Raw genomic sequence first — 20,569 nt, forward strand, 5'->3', positions numbered from 1 at the left:
TTCTTGACATTAGTCTGGGCAAAGATTTTTTTATATGACCCCATATACACAGGCAACAAAAGAAAAAATACATAAATGGGATTACACTAAACTAAAAAGCTTCTACATAGCAAATGAAATAATTAACAGAATGAAGAGATAACTCACAGATTGGGAGAAAATATTGTGAAGCACACATGTGACACAGGACTAATACCCAAAATATATAAGAAACTCAAGCAACTCAACAACAATAACAAAAACAAATAACCCATTTTAAAAGATATTTCTTAAAAGAAGACATACCAATGGCCAACAGGTATATGGGAAAAAATGCTCAACACTACTAATCATGAATGAAATGCAAATGAAAAACACAATGAGATATCACCTCACACCTGCTAGAATGGCTATTATGAAAATGACAAGAAATAACAAGTGTTAGTAAGAAAGTGGAGAAAGAAAATCCTTGTACACTGTTTGTGTAAATTTAAATTAATACAGCCATTATGGAAAGCAGTATAGTGATTCCTCAAAAAATTAAAAGTAGAACTACCATGTGACCCAACAATCCCACTACTGAGTATTGAAAGGAAACGAAATCAGTATGTCAAGGAGATATCTGCATTCGATGCGCATTGTAGCATGATTCACAATAGCCAAGATAGGGATTCAACCTAAGCATCCATCAACAAATGAAGTAATAAAGAAAATATAGTATATATACCCAATGGAATACTATTCAGCCTTTAAAAAGGGAAATTCTGTCATTCGTGACAACATGGATGAACCTGTTGGATGAAATGCTGTGAACCATACATCTGATCAAGGCTTAATATCCAAAATATATAAGTAATTCAAACAACTCAATAACAAGAAAACAATGTGATTAAAAAGACATTTGTCAGCCAGGGACAGTGGCTCACGCCTGTAATTCCAGCACTTTGGGAGGCCGAGGTGGGAGGATCACGAGGTCAGGAGATCGAGACCATCCTGGCTAACACAGTGAAACCCCATCTCTACTAAAAATACAAAAAGAAATTAGCCGGGTGTGGTGGCGGATGCCTGTAGTCCCAGCTACTCGGGAGGCTGAGGCAGGAGAATGGCTTGAACCCAGGAGGCGGAGCTTGCAGTGAGCCCAGATCGCACCACTGCACTCCAGCCTTGGCGACAGAGTGAGGCTCCGTCTCAAACAAACAAACAAAAAAAGACATTTCTCAAAAGACATACAAATAGCCAATAGGTTTATAAAAAGGTGCTCAACATCACTAATCATCAGGGAAGTGCACTAGGGAAATTTTGGTCAAAGAATACAAAATTTCATTTAGGTGGGAGGAATAAGTTCAGGATAACTATTGTACAATATGGTGACTATAGTTAATAACAATAAGAAAGTAGATTTTAAATGTTCTTACCACAAAATAGGTAGGTGAGGTAATAGATATGTTAATTAGCTTGATTTGGTCATTACACAATATATTCATATATCAAAAAATCATGTCATGCACCATAAATATATACAATTTTTATTTCTCAATTTTTTTTTTTTTGAGGCAGAGTCTCATTCTGTCACTCTGGCTGGAGTGCAGTGACACAATCTTAGCTCACTGTAACCTCTGCCTCCCAGGTTCAATTGATTCTCTTGCCTCAGCCTCCCGAGTAGCTGGGATTACAGGACCTCGCCACGATGCCTGGCTAATTTTTGTATTTTTAGTAGAGACGGGGTTTCACCATGTTGGTGAGGCTGGTCTCAAATGCCTGACCTCAAGTGATCCACCTGTCTCAGCCTCCCAAAGTGCTAGGATTACAGGCGTAAGCCACTGTGCCTGGCCTTATTTGTCAATTTTTTATATTTCCATAATAGGTAGAGTTTTCAGTAAATATATGTGAATTCCCACCGACTAAATACCTTACTGATGACTTTCATCTGAGCTAAACCACAATAAATTAAGACAGAAGAAATAGTTCCTACCAGGTTTGCTTCAGATTTTGCAGGGTCAGGAAATAAGTTAATGTCTTTCCAAACTCCCACAAAACATAACACCAATTAGGGGTGTGCTCCTAATTACCAAAATGGATAAGGTAAGACAACTCTCCTCAGTCATAAGTGTCAACAAAATATGATGCTCATGTCAGCCAGAATGGAAGTTAACTTCCCATGGGAAACAGTGGCAAGAGGAATTTAAAAATAAAAACAAAAACCTATTGGTTGAAGAACCAGGTTGGGGAAATGATTACAGTTCTATTCTCTACTTATGTGGAAAAACTTGTGAAAATAAAAGGAGAAAAAGCCTCAGAAACATCACAATCTGCCTTGGCATAATAGCCCAAAACCATGATGCTAAATTTCTATCCTGTAATGAGCTGATGAGGTTTACTTCCAAGGATGGAAGTGAAGAATGACTCACTCAACATTTAAAAACGTAATAATGAACCTGACATTGCTCCACCCAGACCCATTTCTCAGATAACCGCCAACCTGAGGGCAACTGCCCTCCTACAGGAATGAGCCCAGCAAAGTGAGTTACTAATTAGAAAAAATCACCCAATTATGCCAACTTGCTGAGACTGGCAAGCCATGTTTTACTCTATGTAGGCAGAATTTCATTCAGAACACACTTGGGACTTGCCTATAAAAAGGCAAACCAAACCTTTTAGACAAGAAGGCACTCCATTCTGGCTTTCACAAATACAGCTCTGCAACGCGTTTGCCCTGATACCATGTCTCTTCGACTTTCCAGTGCATCCAGGAGGTCCTGTCCTCGTCCCACCACCGGATCACTCAGACTCTCTGGTGGGGGAACCAGCTTTGGGACTGGAAATTCTTGTGGCATTTCAGGGATTGGAAGTGGCTTCTCTTGTGCCTTCGGAGGCAGCTCATTGGGAGGAAACACAGCGGGAGGTAATCCCTGTGCTGGCTTCACTGTGAATGAGCGGGGGCTCCTTTCTGGCAATGAGAAGGTGACCATGCAGAACCTCAATGACCGCCTGGCATCCTACCTGGACAGCGTGCATGCTCTGGAGGAGGCCAACGCTGACCTGGAGCAGAAGATCAAGGGCTGGTATGAGAAATTTGGGCCTGGCTCTTGCCGTGGTCTTGATCATGACTATAGCAGATATTTCCCAATAATTGATGACCTTAAAAATCAGGTAAGAAATCATACCTCACAATCATTTTCATGTACCTTTATTTCTAAATTTTGTTTTCCTTTCTTTATTAAATTCTAAAAACATTTATCATTCCTACTTGTGATTTTTTTTTTTTTTTTTTTTTTTTTGAGAAGGAGTTTTGCTCTTGTTGCCCAGGCTGGAGTGCAACGGTGGGATCTTGGCTCACTGCAACCTCCACCTCCTGGGTTCAAGAGATTCTCCTGCCTCAGCCTCCCAAGTAGCTGGGATTACAGGTGCCTGCCACCATGCCCTCCTACTTGTGATTTCTTAAAGAGAATTCCAATTTAGCATTAGAAATAAGCATTAAGTAGATTCAGTTGGTTTACTTCATGATAAAAGTCAAATTCCCATTTCTAGATCATCGCATCCACCACCAGCAATGCTAATGCTGTTCTGCAGATCGATAATGCCAGGCTTACAGCTGATGATTTCAGACTCAAGTAAGTAGACTGCCAGAGTGAAATGAATTAATGGCAATTCATGCAAAGCATTACATCAAATTTAGCAACTCTTATTCCAAAATTATAAAACACTTGAATTTCACATAAACAGGATGTTATTACTTTTTTATGCTTTGACTATTAAATACAAAGCATGAACTGCTATTAAAACTAGCGCCCAATACCCTAGTTCTTTTTCTGTCAAATACTGCAAAGTAGAAACAATAATTATTATACAACAAGCTTTGAAAATGCCTCTTGTGGCCAAATCTTCAAAATTCCAGAATGCTAGCATTTGTCATTGATCAGTGACTAGTGACTATGTCTCCAACCATGTGACAAATTAGGAAATCATTAACACTCTTTAAGGTATGAAAATGAGCTGGCTCTTCACCAGAGTGTAGAGGCTGATGTCAATGGGTTACGAAGAGTTTTGGATGAAATAACCCTGTGCAGAACAGATCTGGAGATTCAGTACGAAACCCTGAGTGAGGAGATGACTTACCTCAAAAAGAACCATAAAGAGGTAAGAGCTGGTCGTCTACATTTTGCTATTCCTCCGCAGACACTGTGCACCTGACAGGAGATAATGTACATAACCTCTCATATAAAAAGTTGGTGCTGAAGACACATTGTCAGACAGACATGAGGGCTGAGCTGTCTTTTTTTTTTTTTTTTTTTTGAGACGGAGTCTCGCTGTGCCGCCCAGGCTGGAGTGCAATGGTGCGATCTCGGCTCACTGCAAGCTCCGCCTCCTGGGTTCACGGCATTCTCCTGCCTCAGCCTCCCGAGTAGCTGGGACTACAGGCGCCCGGCTAATTTGTTGTATTTTTAGTAGAGACGGGGTTTCACTGTGTAAGCCAGGATGGTCTCGATCTCCTGACCTCGTGATTCACCTGCCTCAGCCTCCCAAAGTGCTGGGATTACAGGCGTGAGCCACGGCGCCCGGCCTGAGCTGTCTTTTTAAGTGTCAGATTCTTTGTACAGATTCACCCTTGCTCTCTCATCAAGTTTCCTATGGGAAAAAAAAAAAAAGGAATCATGTTTTCCAGACCAATCAGGGTTATAAGAGCAGTGTTTGGCTGTGTAATTATAACTAAGTTAAAATGATCCACTTAGGACATTAAGTCTAATTAGATGAAATAAATATAAAATAAATATACTTTAAGGCCATCCTTAAACTAGAAAACTAGATCTCAATTTCTAAATGACAGTGGCAGATTTAAAACACTAAAACATTTACTTCATACACACATTAAGTATACATACTTAATGCTAGTATATATTCTTAATAGGTCTGGCTGTAAAAATAATGAGAATGAAGTTAAACTATTATACCAGAATTTACACTTAATTATAAACTTCCAAAGTGGCCACTGTTGGAAGCTAAGTTCCAAATTTTATATTGCAGCAATTACATCTTTAGGATTGCTTTCAGAGGCACTGTTTTCCAAAAGGGAAAAATCTTTATCCTTTGAAAATAAATTTGATATTTTAAATAGCCAAAAGACTTCTATGGTCAAGCCAAATGCTTAAAACAGAAGATCAAGCTAAGAATCCTACTTGATTAGTCATGAGGCTGTCTTATAAATATAACTACTTGAATAACATTGATTTGACTACGCGGATTCAAATATAGTTACAGCCCATGGTGTTTAATCAATTTTTGATGAATTAAAAGCAATTGATTTTTGTAATGCCTCATTTACAGGCAACCCTAGATATAGATATAGATATAGATATAGATATACCTTTTTTAATGTTTTTCTTTTTATGCTTGAACCAGGAAGTTTTCACTAAATCCTCAGAAGTAAAAGCCACATCTGTAGATCAGGAAGACATAGGGTCAACCAGGAGGAAAGAAGGCTGGAATAGCTGAGGGGCTCGCTGCAGGGAGGAATGAAAGCCTTAGTTACCATCATTAAGACCAATTCATGAATGGGGAGGAGAGTTTCTGCAGCAGACATAAGCTGATGGGTGGTATTCCAATATACACAGTCTTTGCAGCGATGCCTACCATTCACAATCTTAGAACTGACTCACACATTCTAACAGCTTGCAGTTCAGACAAGGTGACATGTAGACTTTGACTGCAAAATAAATTCCAGCTTCCATGATGATAATAATCATAATAACCAGCATTCATTTAGCATTTATGTGCAAGGCGGTATCACGGAGTCTTATTATTATTATTAGTTCTTTGACTTCTTTTAACAACTCAGAGAAGGGTTTTTAATTATCCTCAATTTTCAGATAAGCAAATAGAAACGTAAAAAGGTTAAGCAACTTTCCCAAACTCACTAGCCACTATAGGGCAGAACCAAAATTCAGAGAGATCTGCGTGACTCCAAAGTCCAACATGATACTGTAATGTCCCTGTATAGACTTCATAGACAGCTGGGATTCTTTAGGAGATGATGTTCTTCCCTGAGGGGTACACACACACACACACACACACACACACACACACACATTTATTTATTTATTTATCATCATTTCAATTGTTCAGAATTATTCATACTCAACCCTTCAACCATGTTCATGGCTGTGCTCAGGGTGTAGCTGAGTTAAGACTGCACCAAAGCTGGCCTCTAGTGGAAGGAAGACCAGTCCACAAAGGCCGAGAATAGAATAAGCGATGGAGGACCATTCATTTTAAATGTTTAAAACTTTCATATGGAAAAGGAATTAAGACTCATTCTGAGTAGTAGAACTGAAACTGATGAGTTTAAGTTATAAGAGCAGGAGTTTGGCTCACTATAATAAAGAACTCTGGAACAATTAAAACTCTTCCAGAATGAAACAGACTACTTCATAAGGTAGTGAGTTCACCGTCTTTGAGAATTAGGTCGACGGGACAGGAAGTATCAAATGTGGTGGGAGGGGGTCAATGCACAGCCTGGGAGGGGAAAACCAGACGAACTCTAAGTGCCCTTCCAAAGCTAAGCTTCTAGACTTTCCATGAGATTCCTGCAGAGCTGAGCAGAACACTTTTCTGCCTCTAGGAAATGCAAGTTCTGCAGTGCGCAGCTGGAGGCAACGTGAACGTGGAGATGAACGCAGCCCCCGGGGTGGACCTCACAGTTCTGCTGAACAACATGCGAGCTGAGTACGAAGCCCTTGCAGAGCAGAACCGCAGGGACGCGGAGGCCTGGTTCAACGAGAAGGTGACTCTCCTCCAGAAAACGGTCCCTTTGCATGTTACTGGTATTCACAAAACTAAGATTTGCTCCTTCACTTATGTCATTTCAGAGCGCCTCCCTGCAGCAGCAGATCTCTGAGGATGTCGGAGCCACAACCTCAGCCCGGAATGAGCTGACTGAAATGAAGCGCACTCTTCAAACCCTGGAAATTGAACTTCAGTCTCTCTTAGCCACGGTATGAAAAGAACAATTTTTTTTTACCATCTCCCAGGTCATCATGTTAGATACTTGCCAGCTGGTTTTAAAAACCTTAACAATATTGAAATATATTTTTTATAATTGTCTCAAAACATAAGGAAAGAATAGGATTGTATAGCTGACAGCTAAAACTACACGAATGTCTTTAGGTTTATTCTACTAAAAAGAAGGATTTGCTCATTTTCAAGCAGTATCACAGAGTCTTAACTATGTGTCCATGTGAAATCTGAAACAATTATATGTAAAGTTAACAGCAGGAGAAAATCATGTATCAAAGAAATCCCTGCATATCTGCATATCCATCTCAGGTTCTCTTTATTGCTTCCTGACAGAAACACTCCCTGGAGTGCTCCTTGACAGAGACCGAGAGCAACTACTGTGCGCAGCTGGCGCAGATCCAGGCTCAGATCGGGGCCCTGGAGGAGCAGCTGCACCAGGTCAGAACCGAGACCGAGGGCCAGAAGCTGGAGTATGAGCAGCTCCTGGACATCAAGCTCCACCTGGAAAAAGAAATTGAGACCTACTGTCTCCTTATAGGAGGAGATGATGGGTAGGTAAAATAATCTGCATAGATGGCATAATATACTGAAATCTGCTTGCAACTTAGATCCCACTTTCCACTGGAAAGCGGACATAATTTGGCTGCATGCATTTATTATCATGAATACTAAATATTAAATATAATACACACTCAACTGCCAAAATACAAATTAATATCTTAAACCAATATGCAGCAGGCACCAAGTTTAAGATATGAACATTGAAAATATCACTTCTAGAGTGAAAAGAACAAACGGGAGGCTAAATGGAGTTTCAATATGTGGACCAGGATTCTGACTCTGGAAATGGTTTCTGGAGCTCAGCACTCACAGAATCCTGTCTTCATAGCACTGATAAAGTCCCATGGGCACAAGTCTGGAAGTCTAGAGCTCAGGGTTGTTAGGAGCAGGAAGCTTCCTGAATTCACAATGAAGATCATTTTCATCACCCCAGAAAGTTCTTCTGTGCCCCACTTCCCTTGGCAGTTACTATTTTATCCATTCTTGACGTTAATATAAAAGGAATCATACAGAAAAAAAATCACTTCTTAATGCTGAAGCAGAAAAAAAACATTACAGTCTCAGAGAAAACCCCACTTAGAAAAAATATCTTGTAATTGCCTAACTGCTGAAGCGATCTACACCACTCTTCCCCACCTATCATCAAACCCTCCCTCATTGACTAGAGTGATGCTTCCAAATGTAAATCCTTACACAGCTATATAAATTTGTCACAATTCATAAACCTGCAAAACTTAAAAGGGTGAATTTCAACCTAAGTTGTATAAATACACCCAGTGGCATGCTAGAACTGCTGTTACCATCTCATGACAGCCTCTTCTGCCTACCTCTTCCTAACCCCTCACTTAGTGATGTCACTTGGTGACTTGATATCAGCAATGGAGAAGGTATTCATACCTCTACAGAAATCAGCAAACGCTATAAATCAAATACTGGGTTACACAGTTGAAACCACCAAAGAGCTAAAGAAAACCATATGGTGATCCTAGAATTGATGGGGTTCCCTCTAAATCACCCTCTTTTGCGATGTTTTCACAGAGCCTGTAAGTCTGGGGGTTACAAGTCTAAAGATTATGGATCTGGAAATGTGGGAAGTCAAGTCAAAGGTAATTAAAATGAAATCTGTTGTGCAATGCTACTTTTTTAATTTTTAACTTTTAATTTAGGTTTGGGGGTACATTGGAAGGTTTGTTACATAGGTAAACACATGTCACGGAGGTTTGTTGTGCATATTATTTGATCATCCAGGAATTAAGCCCGGTACCCAATAGTTATCTTCTCTGCTCTTCTTCCTCCTCCAACCCTTCCCCCTCAAGTAGAACCCAGTATCTGTTGTTTCCTTCTTTGTGTTCATAAGTCCTTATCATTTAGCTCCCACTTATAAGTGAGAACATGTGGTGTTTGGTTTTCTGTTCCTGCGTTAGCTTGCTAAGGATGATAGCCTCCAGCTCCATCCATGTGCCTGTAAAAGACATGATCTTGTTCTTTTTCATGGCTGCATAATATTCCATGGTGTTTATGGCTTTATCCAATCTGTCACTGATGGGCATTTAGGTTGATTTCTTGTTCTTGCTGTTGTGAATAATGCTGCAATGAACATTCACATGCATGTGTCTTTATGGTAGAATGTTTCCTATTCCTCTGGGTATATATACCCAACTACTTCATTTTTAATGCATAGCTTGATTGTTCTTATATTACCATGGCTTGGTAAGAATACATACAATAAAGATTTGTAGTAGATATCCATATGTGCTAGATGTCTAATGTTAGTGATGTGTGCTAATTTTAAACAAAGTAACATGTCACCATGTTTTTTCTAACCAAATAATCAAAATTATTCACCAAAAATGAGTCTAAGTATTTGTGCTTAGTGCAAAGTTCATTCTATATGCAAATCCTATTATTCCTTTAAATGATATAATTTTTATTCTTTTTTTAACTACATAAAATCTCCTTTTAATTTTTAATTCTCAGACTCAGCCAAAGCCATAGTGGTTAAGAAAGTTCTTGAGGAGGTAGACCAACGCAGCAAAATACTTACCACCAGGCTCCACTCCCTGGAAGAGAAATCTCAAAGCAATTAATTTGAGATGCAACAGAGAACGTATGCCACATATCCCCTGCGAAGAAAGGGCATTATGTATCTGTCCAGAAAAATGTGCATGTCTAAGAAAAATGTCTATCCTGTTGTCTTTCTGTTACTTTCTTTCTGGGCAATCAAAGACAGCATCTCCCCATTCATCTAGAAGAATGCCACACACAAATATGACTCATTTGATTATCCTACAGAAATCTGTTGTCAATTCTTTGTATTCAATAAACCTCTTCTTTAGCAAGTTATCATTGGTGATACTGTCTTTAGAATGTTTATGTGTGCAATATAAATATGTGAACATCTAACAGCTTTTATTTATATAAAAACTCTTTCAAAATAATAGATTTCCTCATAGGTTTTCATAAGGCTTACCCTATAATTCAAACTGAAACAAATTCAGAAAGAATAAAAGTACTTTTATTTAAATCCCCAATCTGCCATATTTTGACATACTAAGAAGCCTATTCCCTTTAGTAATAACTAAAGTATATACATTTCAGGTTCTTCATCTGTAAATGGGGATAATAAAAGTAGTTCTTTCAAATGGTTATTGTAAAGATTAAAGAAATAACTTAACGCAAAGTGCACTTATGGGATAAGCATTCAACAGATGCTAATACTTATTTTTAATACTCAATATTTATAATGATTGATTCTCAACCTCATTTTCCTTTTGGATATATATTTTAAACAATATTCCAAATGTAATAGAGGTTATAGCAAAAGTTTTAGTTTAGAATCCAAGTTACAGGAATAGAGCCATCCACTTCTACTACCAAGTTGTAGCTGATGTTTATAACTCTCTTGACCAACAGATTTATCTCTACTAAAGGGAAATAAATTAGATTAATTAAAAACATAATTTCCTCAGATCAGATATTACCTCTAGATATTTAGTTGACCCTCTATCCTGTGTGGATGGATTATCCATATTATAATCTATTCAAAAAAAATGGTTTCTGCCTCTAAGTGAAAATATAAAGCAGAAAAAGAGTCTTTTAAGTGTGTTGTAATTATCCCTGAATTGTTTTTATTGCCTGCTTCTGATACAATCTTAGCCACAGGCCTAATTATGTTCCCCATTAGATTATGTGAAACAAAAATATTACAATCTCAGAGAAAAATTCCACTTAGAAAAAAAATCTTGTAATTGTCTAAGTGCTGAAGCAATTTACACCACTCTTCCCCGCCTATCATCAAATCCTCCCTCATTGATATAGTTTGGCTCTGTGTCGCCACCCAAATCTCATTTTGAATTGTACTCCCATAATTCCTACATGTGGTGGGAGGGACCCAGTGGGAGACAACTGGAATCATGGGGGCAGTTTCCCCCATACTGTTCTCATGGTAGTGAATAAGTCTCACAAGATCTGATGGTTTTATCAGGGATTTCCGCTTTTGCATATTCCTCATTTTCTCTTGCCATGTAAGAAGTGCCTTTCGCCTCCTGCCATGATTTGAGGCCTCCCAGTTATGTGGAACTGTAAGTCCAGTTAAACCTCTTTTACTTCCCAGTCTTCATCAGCAGTGTGAAAATGGACTAATATACTTATTGACTAGAGTGATGATTCCATATGTAAATCATTACACAGCTATATATGTCACGATTCATAGACATGAACAACTTAAAAAGTGAGTTTTAATATAAGTTTGTAATACACCCAGTCATGTGCTAGAACTGTTACCATCTCATGACAGCCTCTTCTGCACGTCTCTTCCTGACCCCTCACTTAGTGATATCACTTGGTAGCTTGATGTCAGCATGGAGAAGGTATTTACACTTTTGCAGAAATTAGCAAACCCCACAAATCAGAAATTCTTCCTCCTCTGAAACCTGGTTATTACACATTTACCAGCACATCATGATTGTACTCCAACAAAGATGACTTTAAACACACACACACACACACACACACACACACACACACAATGGTTAATCTCTTTATATACACAGACAGAGAGAAAGATGAATACATCACTACCTTTCTTAAAATCCTGCAGTGGGATTGCTTGAGCCCAGGAGGTTGAAGCTGCAGAGAGCAGTGATTGCACCTTAGCCTGGGTGACAGAGTGAGACCGTGTTTAAAAAAAAAAAAAAAAAAATCCTCCAGTGGATTCCTGATGTACCTAGGACTAAATTTAAATATTTTTCTATGGCCTCCAGAGACCGATGTGACCTGGTTCTGCTTATCTCTCTATTCATATCTTATGCCCTCACCTCTCCCAAAGCCCTAAAAATATTGCCCTCCTCTTATTCCTTGGATGCAGCAAGCTCATTCCTGCCTCAGAGCCTCTGCGCTAGCTGTGCCCCCTGCCTGAAATGCTCTTCCCCAGATCTTCCCATGGCTAATTCCTGTTGATCCTTCTCATCAGAAGAGCTGTCCCTGACCACTCTAGCAGAAGTCATTAGTACATCACACTGCCTTACTTTCTTCGGAACGTTCATAAGCACCTGAATTTATCTTGTTTATTTATTTTATTTCTTATTTGTTGTGCCTTCCCCTGCACCAGAATGTAAGCTTTCTAAGGCAGGGATATGGCCCATTTTGTTCAACATCATATCCCCAGTAACCAGACAGTGTCTGGCATATGGTAGGTACACATTAAATATTTGTTCAATAAATGAATAAATATACACATCTAAAACCAGAAGAAGTATTTTATATTGGAAACATGTAAGACCAAAGTTGGTAATTAAAACTATAAAAGGTCACGGCTGTGATGAGTCAGGTGTCTCCCTCTCCCTAACTAGTCTGTAAGCTTTTAAAAGAAGGAGAGCTTACGCTACACATCCTTGACCAGCTTCTCATCATACAGCAAAGCCTGTGCCTTGCACCAACTTGGTCCCCAGTGATTGTTCCAATTATGAGTTTTTGAAGAGTGAAAGTCTTGGCCTGAATGAAGAGACTCTAGGCCCCTGAGTGACCTTTCGTATTTCTCCAATGGCAGAGGAGAAAAGTAGAGAGACATGGACAGGTCCCTGAAGAGAAAGGGAACATAATAGGCTCGCTGGGAAGGCTAAAGCCCTGTGTTCCTGTGTCCTCCAAGGTGAGGGGCCTGGGATGTCTCGCCAGAAGCCAGTCTTCATATGGGATGAACTACCAGTTATCTCCATTAGAGAGTAGAGAGTCGGTAAGCTTTACTGAAGGAAAAATTATATTAAAGAGAATGAATGTGATAAATGTACATACGTAAAATAAAAAAGAAGTGGGGTCATGTTCTAAAATGGGAATATCAACATTTAAGCAATAGGTAGAGGAATGAAAATCTATGAAGAACAATCAACAGGAACAGTCACAGGGGTAAAAAGGAGAATCAAGAGATGATACAGGAGACTTGGTTTCAACTGGTTCTCCTACTGGAAGCAACTAAAAATGCTGGATAAAATCCTTTTAAAATCTTTTTAAAGGCATTAATTGGCCAGGCACAGTGGCTCACACCTGTAATCCCAACGCTTTGGGAGGCTAAGATGTGTGGATCACCTGAGGTCAGGAGATCGAGACCAGCCTGGCCAACATGGCAAAACCCCATCTCTACTAAAAATACAAAAATTAGCTGGGCATGGTGGTGCATGCCTGTAATCCCAGCTACTCAGGAGGCTGAGGCAGGAGAATCGCTTGAACCTAAGAGACTCTGTCTCAAATTTTAAAAAAAGCATTAATTGATGCAAGGGAGCAACAATGGGGCCGGTGGCACAGGGGTAAAAGAATTTACCAAGAGAGTAGTAGATAAAGAAAGGCAGACTTGGCTGGGCAAGATGACTCAAGCCCTTAATCTCTCCCCTGGGAGCCGAGGCAGATGGATTACTTGAGGTCAGGAGTTCGAGACCACCCTGGCCTACATGGCAGAACCCCGTCTCTACTAAAAATATAAAAATTAGCTGGGCATGGTGGCATGTGCCTGTAGTCCCTGCTACTCAGGAGGCTGAGGCAGAAGAATCACTTGAACTGAGAGGTGGAGGTTTCAGTGAGCCAAGATCATACCATTACACTCCACCACGGACGACAGAGAAAGACTTTGTCTCAAAAAAATCTCAAAAAAAAAAAGGTAGATTTATTAGAGAAAGTAGGAAATACATTGCGAGGAGGCAACAAGCAGGATCAGAAGAAGAGAAGCTGACTGCAAAGAAAGGCTTGCTGGAGATTTTATAGGATGGTGTTTATGCTGTCTGCTGAAGAGGGCTTTGTTTAGTATTGATAATGCAAAGCTTGTAGTGAGCTAACTTGCAGGTGTGTGGTGATAGTTGGGTGCAGGAAGATTGTGAATTATTTGCGCAGGAGGGCTGTGTGTCCTGGACCATGAAGAAAGGCAGACTTGTAGCTTATTTGCTTTATCTTTTTGCTTTTTCCTGCCTCCACCAGCCTGACTCCCTTTCCCTAATTAGGACTTCAAATTAATGAGCTGTAATAACAAGGAAAACCCTGACCAAACACTACGTGAAGGAAGGAACTCAGAGAGAAAAGGAGAAATCTGAAGATGGCTTGCACTTTGAGGCATTTGCTGAAGCTGTGAACTTGGACTTCAGTGTTTATGACCCCACAGAGTACGAAGGACATGAGATAAAACGTAGCACCTGCCTAAGATGGGGAGTATAAACAGAGACCCTTCCTTATAAGTGTTAGCCCCAAAAAGCCATACATGCAGTACAAGCATGACCTAGAAATAAACTCACCTCCCTGCCAGAGAACTGCAAAAAAAGTTCCCTGCCTCAACCACTGGCATAAAGGGAAGAGGGAAAATTAACTCTGAGAATATATGGTTACAAGCTAAACTTTGGATAGGGTTATGGCCAAAATCCACACTATCTTGCTGCATGAAAATAACTTTAAGCTGGGAATTTACTTTAAGAGGGTTCCCAACCACTGGTACCTCCCTGGGGGCCTAACAGAAGCAAATGCAAATTCTCTTTAGATAGACCCACTATCATCCCAGGCCTCAAATGATTCTCATAAATAAAATTTTAAGGAAAATTAGCTGTTGGTAATCAAAAATTGCTAAACAAGTTACCATGAGCAAGAGCCAATAGAAACAATTTTAAAATATAGAGCATAAAAAATGATCAATATATTTTTAAAACTAAAACTTTGAAAATATAAGCAAAATCCAAAACACTATGAAGAATGACTAAGGATATTTGAAAAGAACCAAATATAAACTTCTAGATATAACATAGGTAAGAAATAACATTTAAAATATCAATGTTTAGATCCAATAGTAGATTAGACACAGTGGGAAAAAGAATTAGTAAACTGAAAAGTAGAATGAGGGAATTATCCAGACTTCAGCACAGAGAGAAAAAATTAGGTAGGTAAGTAGGTAAGTAGATAGATGGATAGACACATAGATAAGCTTAAGAGAAGCATAAAAGAGGATAAAGGATAAAAAGAGACAGCCCTATTAAAAACGGCACAAAAATTTGAACAAGCTCCTCACTGAAGAGGAAATCCATACATTCAATAAACATGAAATATACTCAATCTTATTAGTAACCAGAGAAATGCACATTAAAAATCACAGTTAGCTTCCATTTCACACTTCCCAACTTGTCAAGTATCAAAAAGTCTTCCTGTATCAAATATATATGAGTATGTGGAGCAACAGAAACTCATACTTTTGTGAGGTTGTAACTCTGAACTTCAAAAATTCGGTTTCACCTAATCAACTTGGATATATGCATATTCTATGCAGTGGGTTGAATATTTACAATCTTCCAAAATTTCTATGTGGAAGCCTAGGTGATGGTATGAGGAGGTGGGGTCTTTGGGAAGTGATTAGGTCATAAGGGTGGAGGCCTCATGATTGAGAATGGTACCCTTAATAAAGAGACTCAGAGAACTCCCTTGCCCTTCCACCTTGTGAGGACACAGTGTTACATGGCACAGAAGGTGACATCTATGAACGAGGAAGTGGACTCTGATCAGACATCAAAGTGGCCAGCACTTTGATCTTGAACTTCCCAACCCCCAGAACTGTGGGAAATAAATCTCTGTTGTTTATAAGCCACCCAGTGTATGGCATTTTGTTACAGCAGACCAAACAGATTAAGGAGGTCTAAAACTTGGAAAGACCCTTACACAGGTGCACCAGGAGACATGTCCAAGAATGTTCATGCAACATTGTTCATAGTAGTAAAAAACTAGGAACAACCCAAATACTAGCCATCAATGGTAGGATGGATAAATAAAGTGAAGTCTATAACAAAAAATGCTATCCAACAGTGGAAAATAATGGACTATAAACCCCTGTGGTGATGCTGTGATCCCACTGGCTACCCAGATCCAGCAGGCTTCCAATGGAGAGCTTTTCATCCCAGCTGCATAGGTATTGGCAGCAGGCAGTCCTCAGCCATCAGCCCCTCAGGGGTTGCTTCAGCTGCAGTGTCACCTCACCTGAGTTCACACCCTACATCCAATGAATAATTGATACAGAAGTATAAAGGCTTGGCCATCTTGGCCCCACTCAGGACAATACTGAGCTCCAGAGCTCCTCATGGAAGCTCACTTTCTACCTGTGCCCAATCCTGCTTCCTACTCCCCTTCCACAGGTATTGATCCCAGGGCAATCTTTAATAAGCACCCTGCACACTGAACTCAGCTCTGACTCTGCTTCCCAGAGAATCAACCTACAACTGCCGCACACATCAACAATGATGAGTTACAGAATCATAAAGCCAAATGAAGGAAGCAAGTCCCAGCAGAGTGCATAAGGCGGATTCCATTGTATAAAGTTCCAAATAGAAAAATTAAACAAGACATTGTTTAGAGGTGCATATGTAGATAGCAAAACCTTTTTTAAAGGCAGGTGAAAGGTTTTCTTCCCTTCTGACACCAACTCAGTGTCCTACAATTCAATTCAATTCTAACACTAACACCCTGGAGTTAGTGTCAGACTCCACGTGTCTAAAGGCTCAGTCCCACAAGACTGTCCTCACATCAGATACCAGCCACAAGTATCAGGCCCGCAGGTTACCCACACTTCTGTCTGACATGGCTACAAATTCAGGGTTCTCACAACCTCCCCCTCCGCAAAGTTCAATAATTCTCTAGAATGACTCACAGAACTCAGGTAAGTGCTTTACTTATTATTGTGGGTTTACTATAAAGGATACAACTCAGCAACAGCTGAATACAAGAGATGCCTGGGGCAAGGTCAGGGGCGAGGAACACGGAGCTTCCATGCCCTGTCCGGGTGGGCCACCTCCCAGCACCTTGATGTGTTCACCAATCCAGAAACTCTCTGAACCCCCTCATTTAGAAGCTTTTATTGAGGTTTCATCATGTAAGCATGATCGATTATTAACTCAGTCTCCAGCCTCTGTCCCCTCTCTGGAGGGTGGGGAAGGGTTAGGGCTGAAATGTCTAGGCTTCTCATCAAGGTTTGGTCTTTCTGGCAGCCAGCCCCCATCCTAAGGCTACTTAGCGGCCCACCAAGAGTCACCTCATTAGAACCAAAGATGCTCCTATCACACAAGAAATTTCAAAGGATTTAGGAGCTCTGTGTCAGGACAAGAAAAGATGCTTCTATCACTGAGGAAATTACAAGGATTTTAGAAGCTCTGTGCCAGGAAATAGAGACAAAGACCAACTATATATTTCTTATTATTTTATAGCAAGTAATAAAGAAAACTCAGGATAGTGATGACATCTGAGCAGTAATAGGGGAGATCTCACTGGGGAGAAACAGCAGGGTCTCTAAGATACAGGTATGTTTTACTATTATTTATTATTTAAACTACACAATTTCTAAATTTTTTGTATGCAGGAAATTATACAATGAAAAATTTTTAAGCAGATGACAAAAATAATACCAATATTTTAAGTAAAGAAAATGACTAATGACTAGAAAATAATGACGCTATTGAGAGATGTAGCAAACTGAAAAGGGATTCAGTGGAATGGAAAGGTGGCGAGTTTAGGTTAGAACACAAGCACGAAGGTGAGAACAATCAATCAATTTTCTAAGAGAAAGAATTGGAGCAGGAGGGGAGGTTTTGGATTGCATAGGAGAGAGGTAACCACTGATACCTTGAAAGTCGATCAGAAAGAAGAACTCTGCAGACGATGAAGACCCGAGGTCAGGAACACATTGAGCAGTGGATGAGGATGCAGATAGACATGAATTAGAAAATAGGGTTAGGACGGAAGCGGTGGCTTACACCTGTAATCCCAGCACTTTGAGAGGCTGAGGGAGGAGGATGGCTTGAAGTAAGGAGTTCTAGACAAGCCTGGGCCACATAGCAAGACCTCATCTCTACTTTAAAAAAAAAAAAAATCAGCCAGGCATTGTGTGGAGTGCCTGTGGTCCCAGCTACTCGGGGGGGTGGGGTGGGAGGGCCACTTGAGCCCCAGAGATGGAGGCTGCAGTGAGCTATGATCACACCACTGCACTCCAGCTTGGGCAGTAGAGCAAGACCCTGTCTCAAAACAAAAAAAAAAAAGGTCAGAGGAACCCAGGAGGGAGGAGAGTTAAGGTAAGTCAGGAGACTTTGTTTGCATTGTTTGTCCTGAGTTCCCAGAACAAACAAGGCAGCCCCAACAAATGTGTGCATAAAAGACATTCCCCGCCAAATAGAAAACACTTTGTTGGTTTTATGCCCCTTGGGTTCTGTGCCACTGTTCCCATCCATTTAATAACAATAATCAAGAATGTTCTCAAAAATAAGACTCTTATTCAGTAATAGAACTACTTCATTTGGAAAGTGATTTTTGAAATAGAATAATTACTATGTTGCAGAAAGAAAACAACTTTCTGGAGATGTTTCCAGAGCTTCCACTAACACAGTGTAGCCAGTGTGTCTTCATGGCTCCCTAGCAAAGCTCTTTCTCTTCCATCTGCCACTGTGGCTTCTGTCATTGCTAATTCTTGGTTCATAGCAATTATGAGATTTTCAGGTATTTACATTAATGTCTTACCAGATAAAGTCTTACTTCATAGGGAAACCAAATCTTACAATATTTCATCTGTCCTTACTTAAGCTTAAAGTTATATCCGCATAGACCTGCACAGGTAATAAAACTGCCCAAATGGTGGATGTATATTCAGTTAGGGATAATCTAAGAAAAGGTGGAAGATAGCATTGAAATTGATATTTCATAGTCACCACCTTTATTCAGCAAACATTTCTGATTTGTTCTTTTAAAACACCTATCACTCTGCCCCTTGGAGAATGCTTACAAATATTAACTAAAAACTGTGTATTCATAGTTTTTGTGTGAAATAATTCCAACTCGGTTCCATTTCTCCTTTAATCTTTGTAGAAAAATGTGGATACATCAGTTTGAGCAAAGGATGACTGATGTCTGTTATCCATTAGTTTGGTCAACAGATATCAATACAGTGCCCACTTCAATCCTACGGGAGTGTGAATCTAGGGGAATCCAAACAAACTGGCCCCTGCTTTCATGGAGCTTGTGTATTAAGATGATACCTGGGATTTAATTTACAGGCACAACTGAGTGACAACACAGAGGGGACAGTGCCACTAAAGATTTGTATTACTTACGTTTCCCAGAGAAGGAAGCATGTCATTCTGTGCAAGACCACGTGGGGAGCGCCGATGTGGGCCAGGAGGCAGAAAGGAATGAGGAGAAAGAGCCTAGACCAGAGCCTTTATTGGGGTTTCCACGGGAGAGCCAAGGCAGGGTAGGGTAGGCAGCTTAAGACAGACTGGTTTGAATTAATTCCAGTGTGCTTTGTTCTATAAGGTGCCTGGTACCTGACCCTGGGGTGATGTAGGGCAGGGGAAATATGGCTTGGTGTGTGAATTAGATAAAGAGGTGGTTGGAGCTCTAGACTCAGGATTAACTGGTTTGTGGAAGAAAGACGTGCTCCTGGCTGAGCCCTTTGCTACCTCTAAAAATTGGCTAGCACAGGGAGGGGCGTTCTCTCCCCAGCCAGCAAGTTTTGGAGGTATTGAAATATCATAAAATATAGAAAATTAAAAACATGACCAATACAGGAGTGGGGTGGCTCCTTTGAAAAGGGTGGTCACCGAAGACTTCTCAGAGGGGTGACGTTTGAGTTGAGGCCCAAATGATGTGAAGGAATCAATCACAAGAAGCTCTGCAGGCAGCTTGTGCACAGATCCCAGCATGGCAGGAAAAAGGCTGGCATGTCCCACAAATAGAAGCATGGCCAGAGTGGCCGGAGCAGAGCGAGCAAAGAAGAGGGAGGATCAGATGAGGCCATGGAGGAATCTGGACTTCATTCAAAGTTCAGCGGGAAGCCATGGGTATGTTCAGACCCCAGAGTGCCATGATTCTGGAAAAATCACTCCACTTGCAGTGCGGAGAATGCAGGAAGGCTGAAGTGGATGCAGGGGACTCTTGCAGTAACCTACACATGATATGGTGGAAGCATGGGCTGTTTGTGAAGGTTTCTACTCATTCTCCTGTGGGGGTCCTCCCAGAACACCCATCCTATAGCACCTTTGGACCCTATCTTCACTCTATGTTGGAATTGCCTGTTTATCCATTCATCTCATGATTTGGCCCAGTGTAAGCTGTTGCAAACAGGGGCTGTTTCAATCATCTTCAAATCCTTACCACCTAGCACAGTACTAGACTCAGAGCTGAATTAATGAATGATATGACTCAAGTTGTATCAAAACTAATTCGAAGCAGCACCTAAGGCCTAAAAGGAATTTAATTTTTGTTTTGTTTTGTCTTAAAACCTTTTATTTTGAAATAATTTTAGATTTACATAACAGTTGCAAAGACAGTAGAGAGTTACTACATATTCTTTATCCAATATCTTCTAGTATTAATATCTTATGTAACTACAGTACATTTGTCAAAACTAAGAATTAACACTAGTACAGTACTATCAACTAAACTAAAGACTTTATTCAGATTCACCCTAAAAGGAATTTAAATAATTAATTATTGAAGCTCTTCAGTACCAAAATAAACTAGGATTACT

The 20,569-nt window shown here is 40.1% G+C and overlaps 1 protein-coding gene across 1 annotated transcript; it reads left to right on the forward strand.

Annotated features, from left to right (window-relative positions):
• The first annotated feature begins 2,639 nt into the window (after nt 1-2,639).
• KRT25 (keratin 25) lies at nt 2,640-9,894 on the forward strand. The gene is given in 8 exon segments (NM_001098563.1): nt 2,640-3,129; nt 3,508-3,590; nt 3,960-4,116; nt 6,596-6,757; nt 6,843-6,968; nt 7,324-7,541; nt 8,590-8,657; nt 9,529-9,894. Coding segments are annotated over 8 exon segments (1,353 nt in total). The 5' UTR covers nt 2,640-2,700; the 3' UTR covers nt 9,639-9,894.
• The last annotated feature ends 10,675 nt before the right edge of the window (nt 9,895-20,569 follow it).

This window comes from Pan troglodytes, chromosome 19 (assembly GCF_028858775.2).
Source record: "Pan troglodytes isolate AG18354 chromosome 19, NHGRI_mPanTro3-v2.0_pri, whole genome shotgun sequence".
Taxonomy (NCBI): domain Eukaryota; kingdom Metazoa; phylum Chordata; class Mammalia; order Primates; family Hominidae; genus Pan; species Pan troglodytes.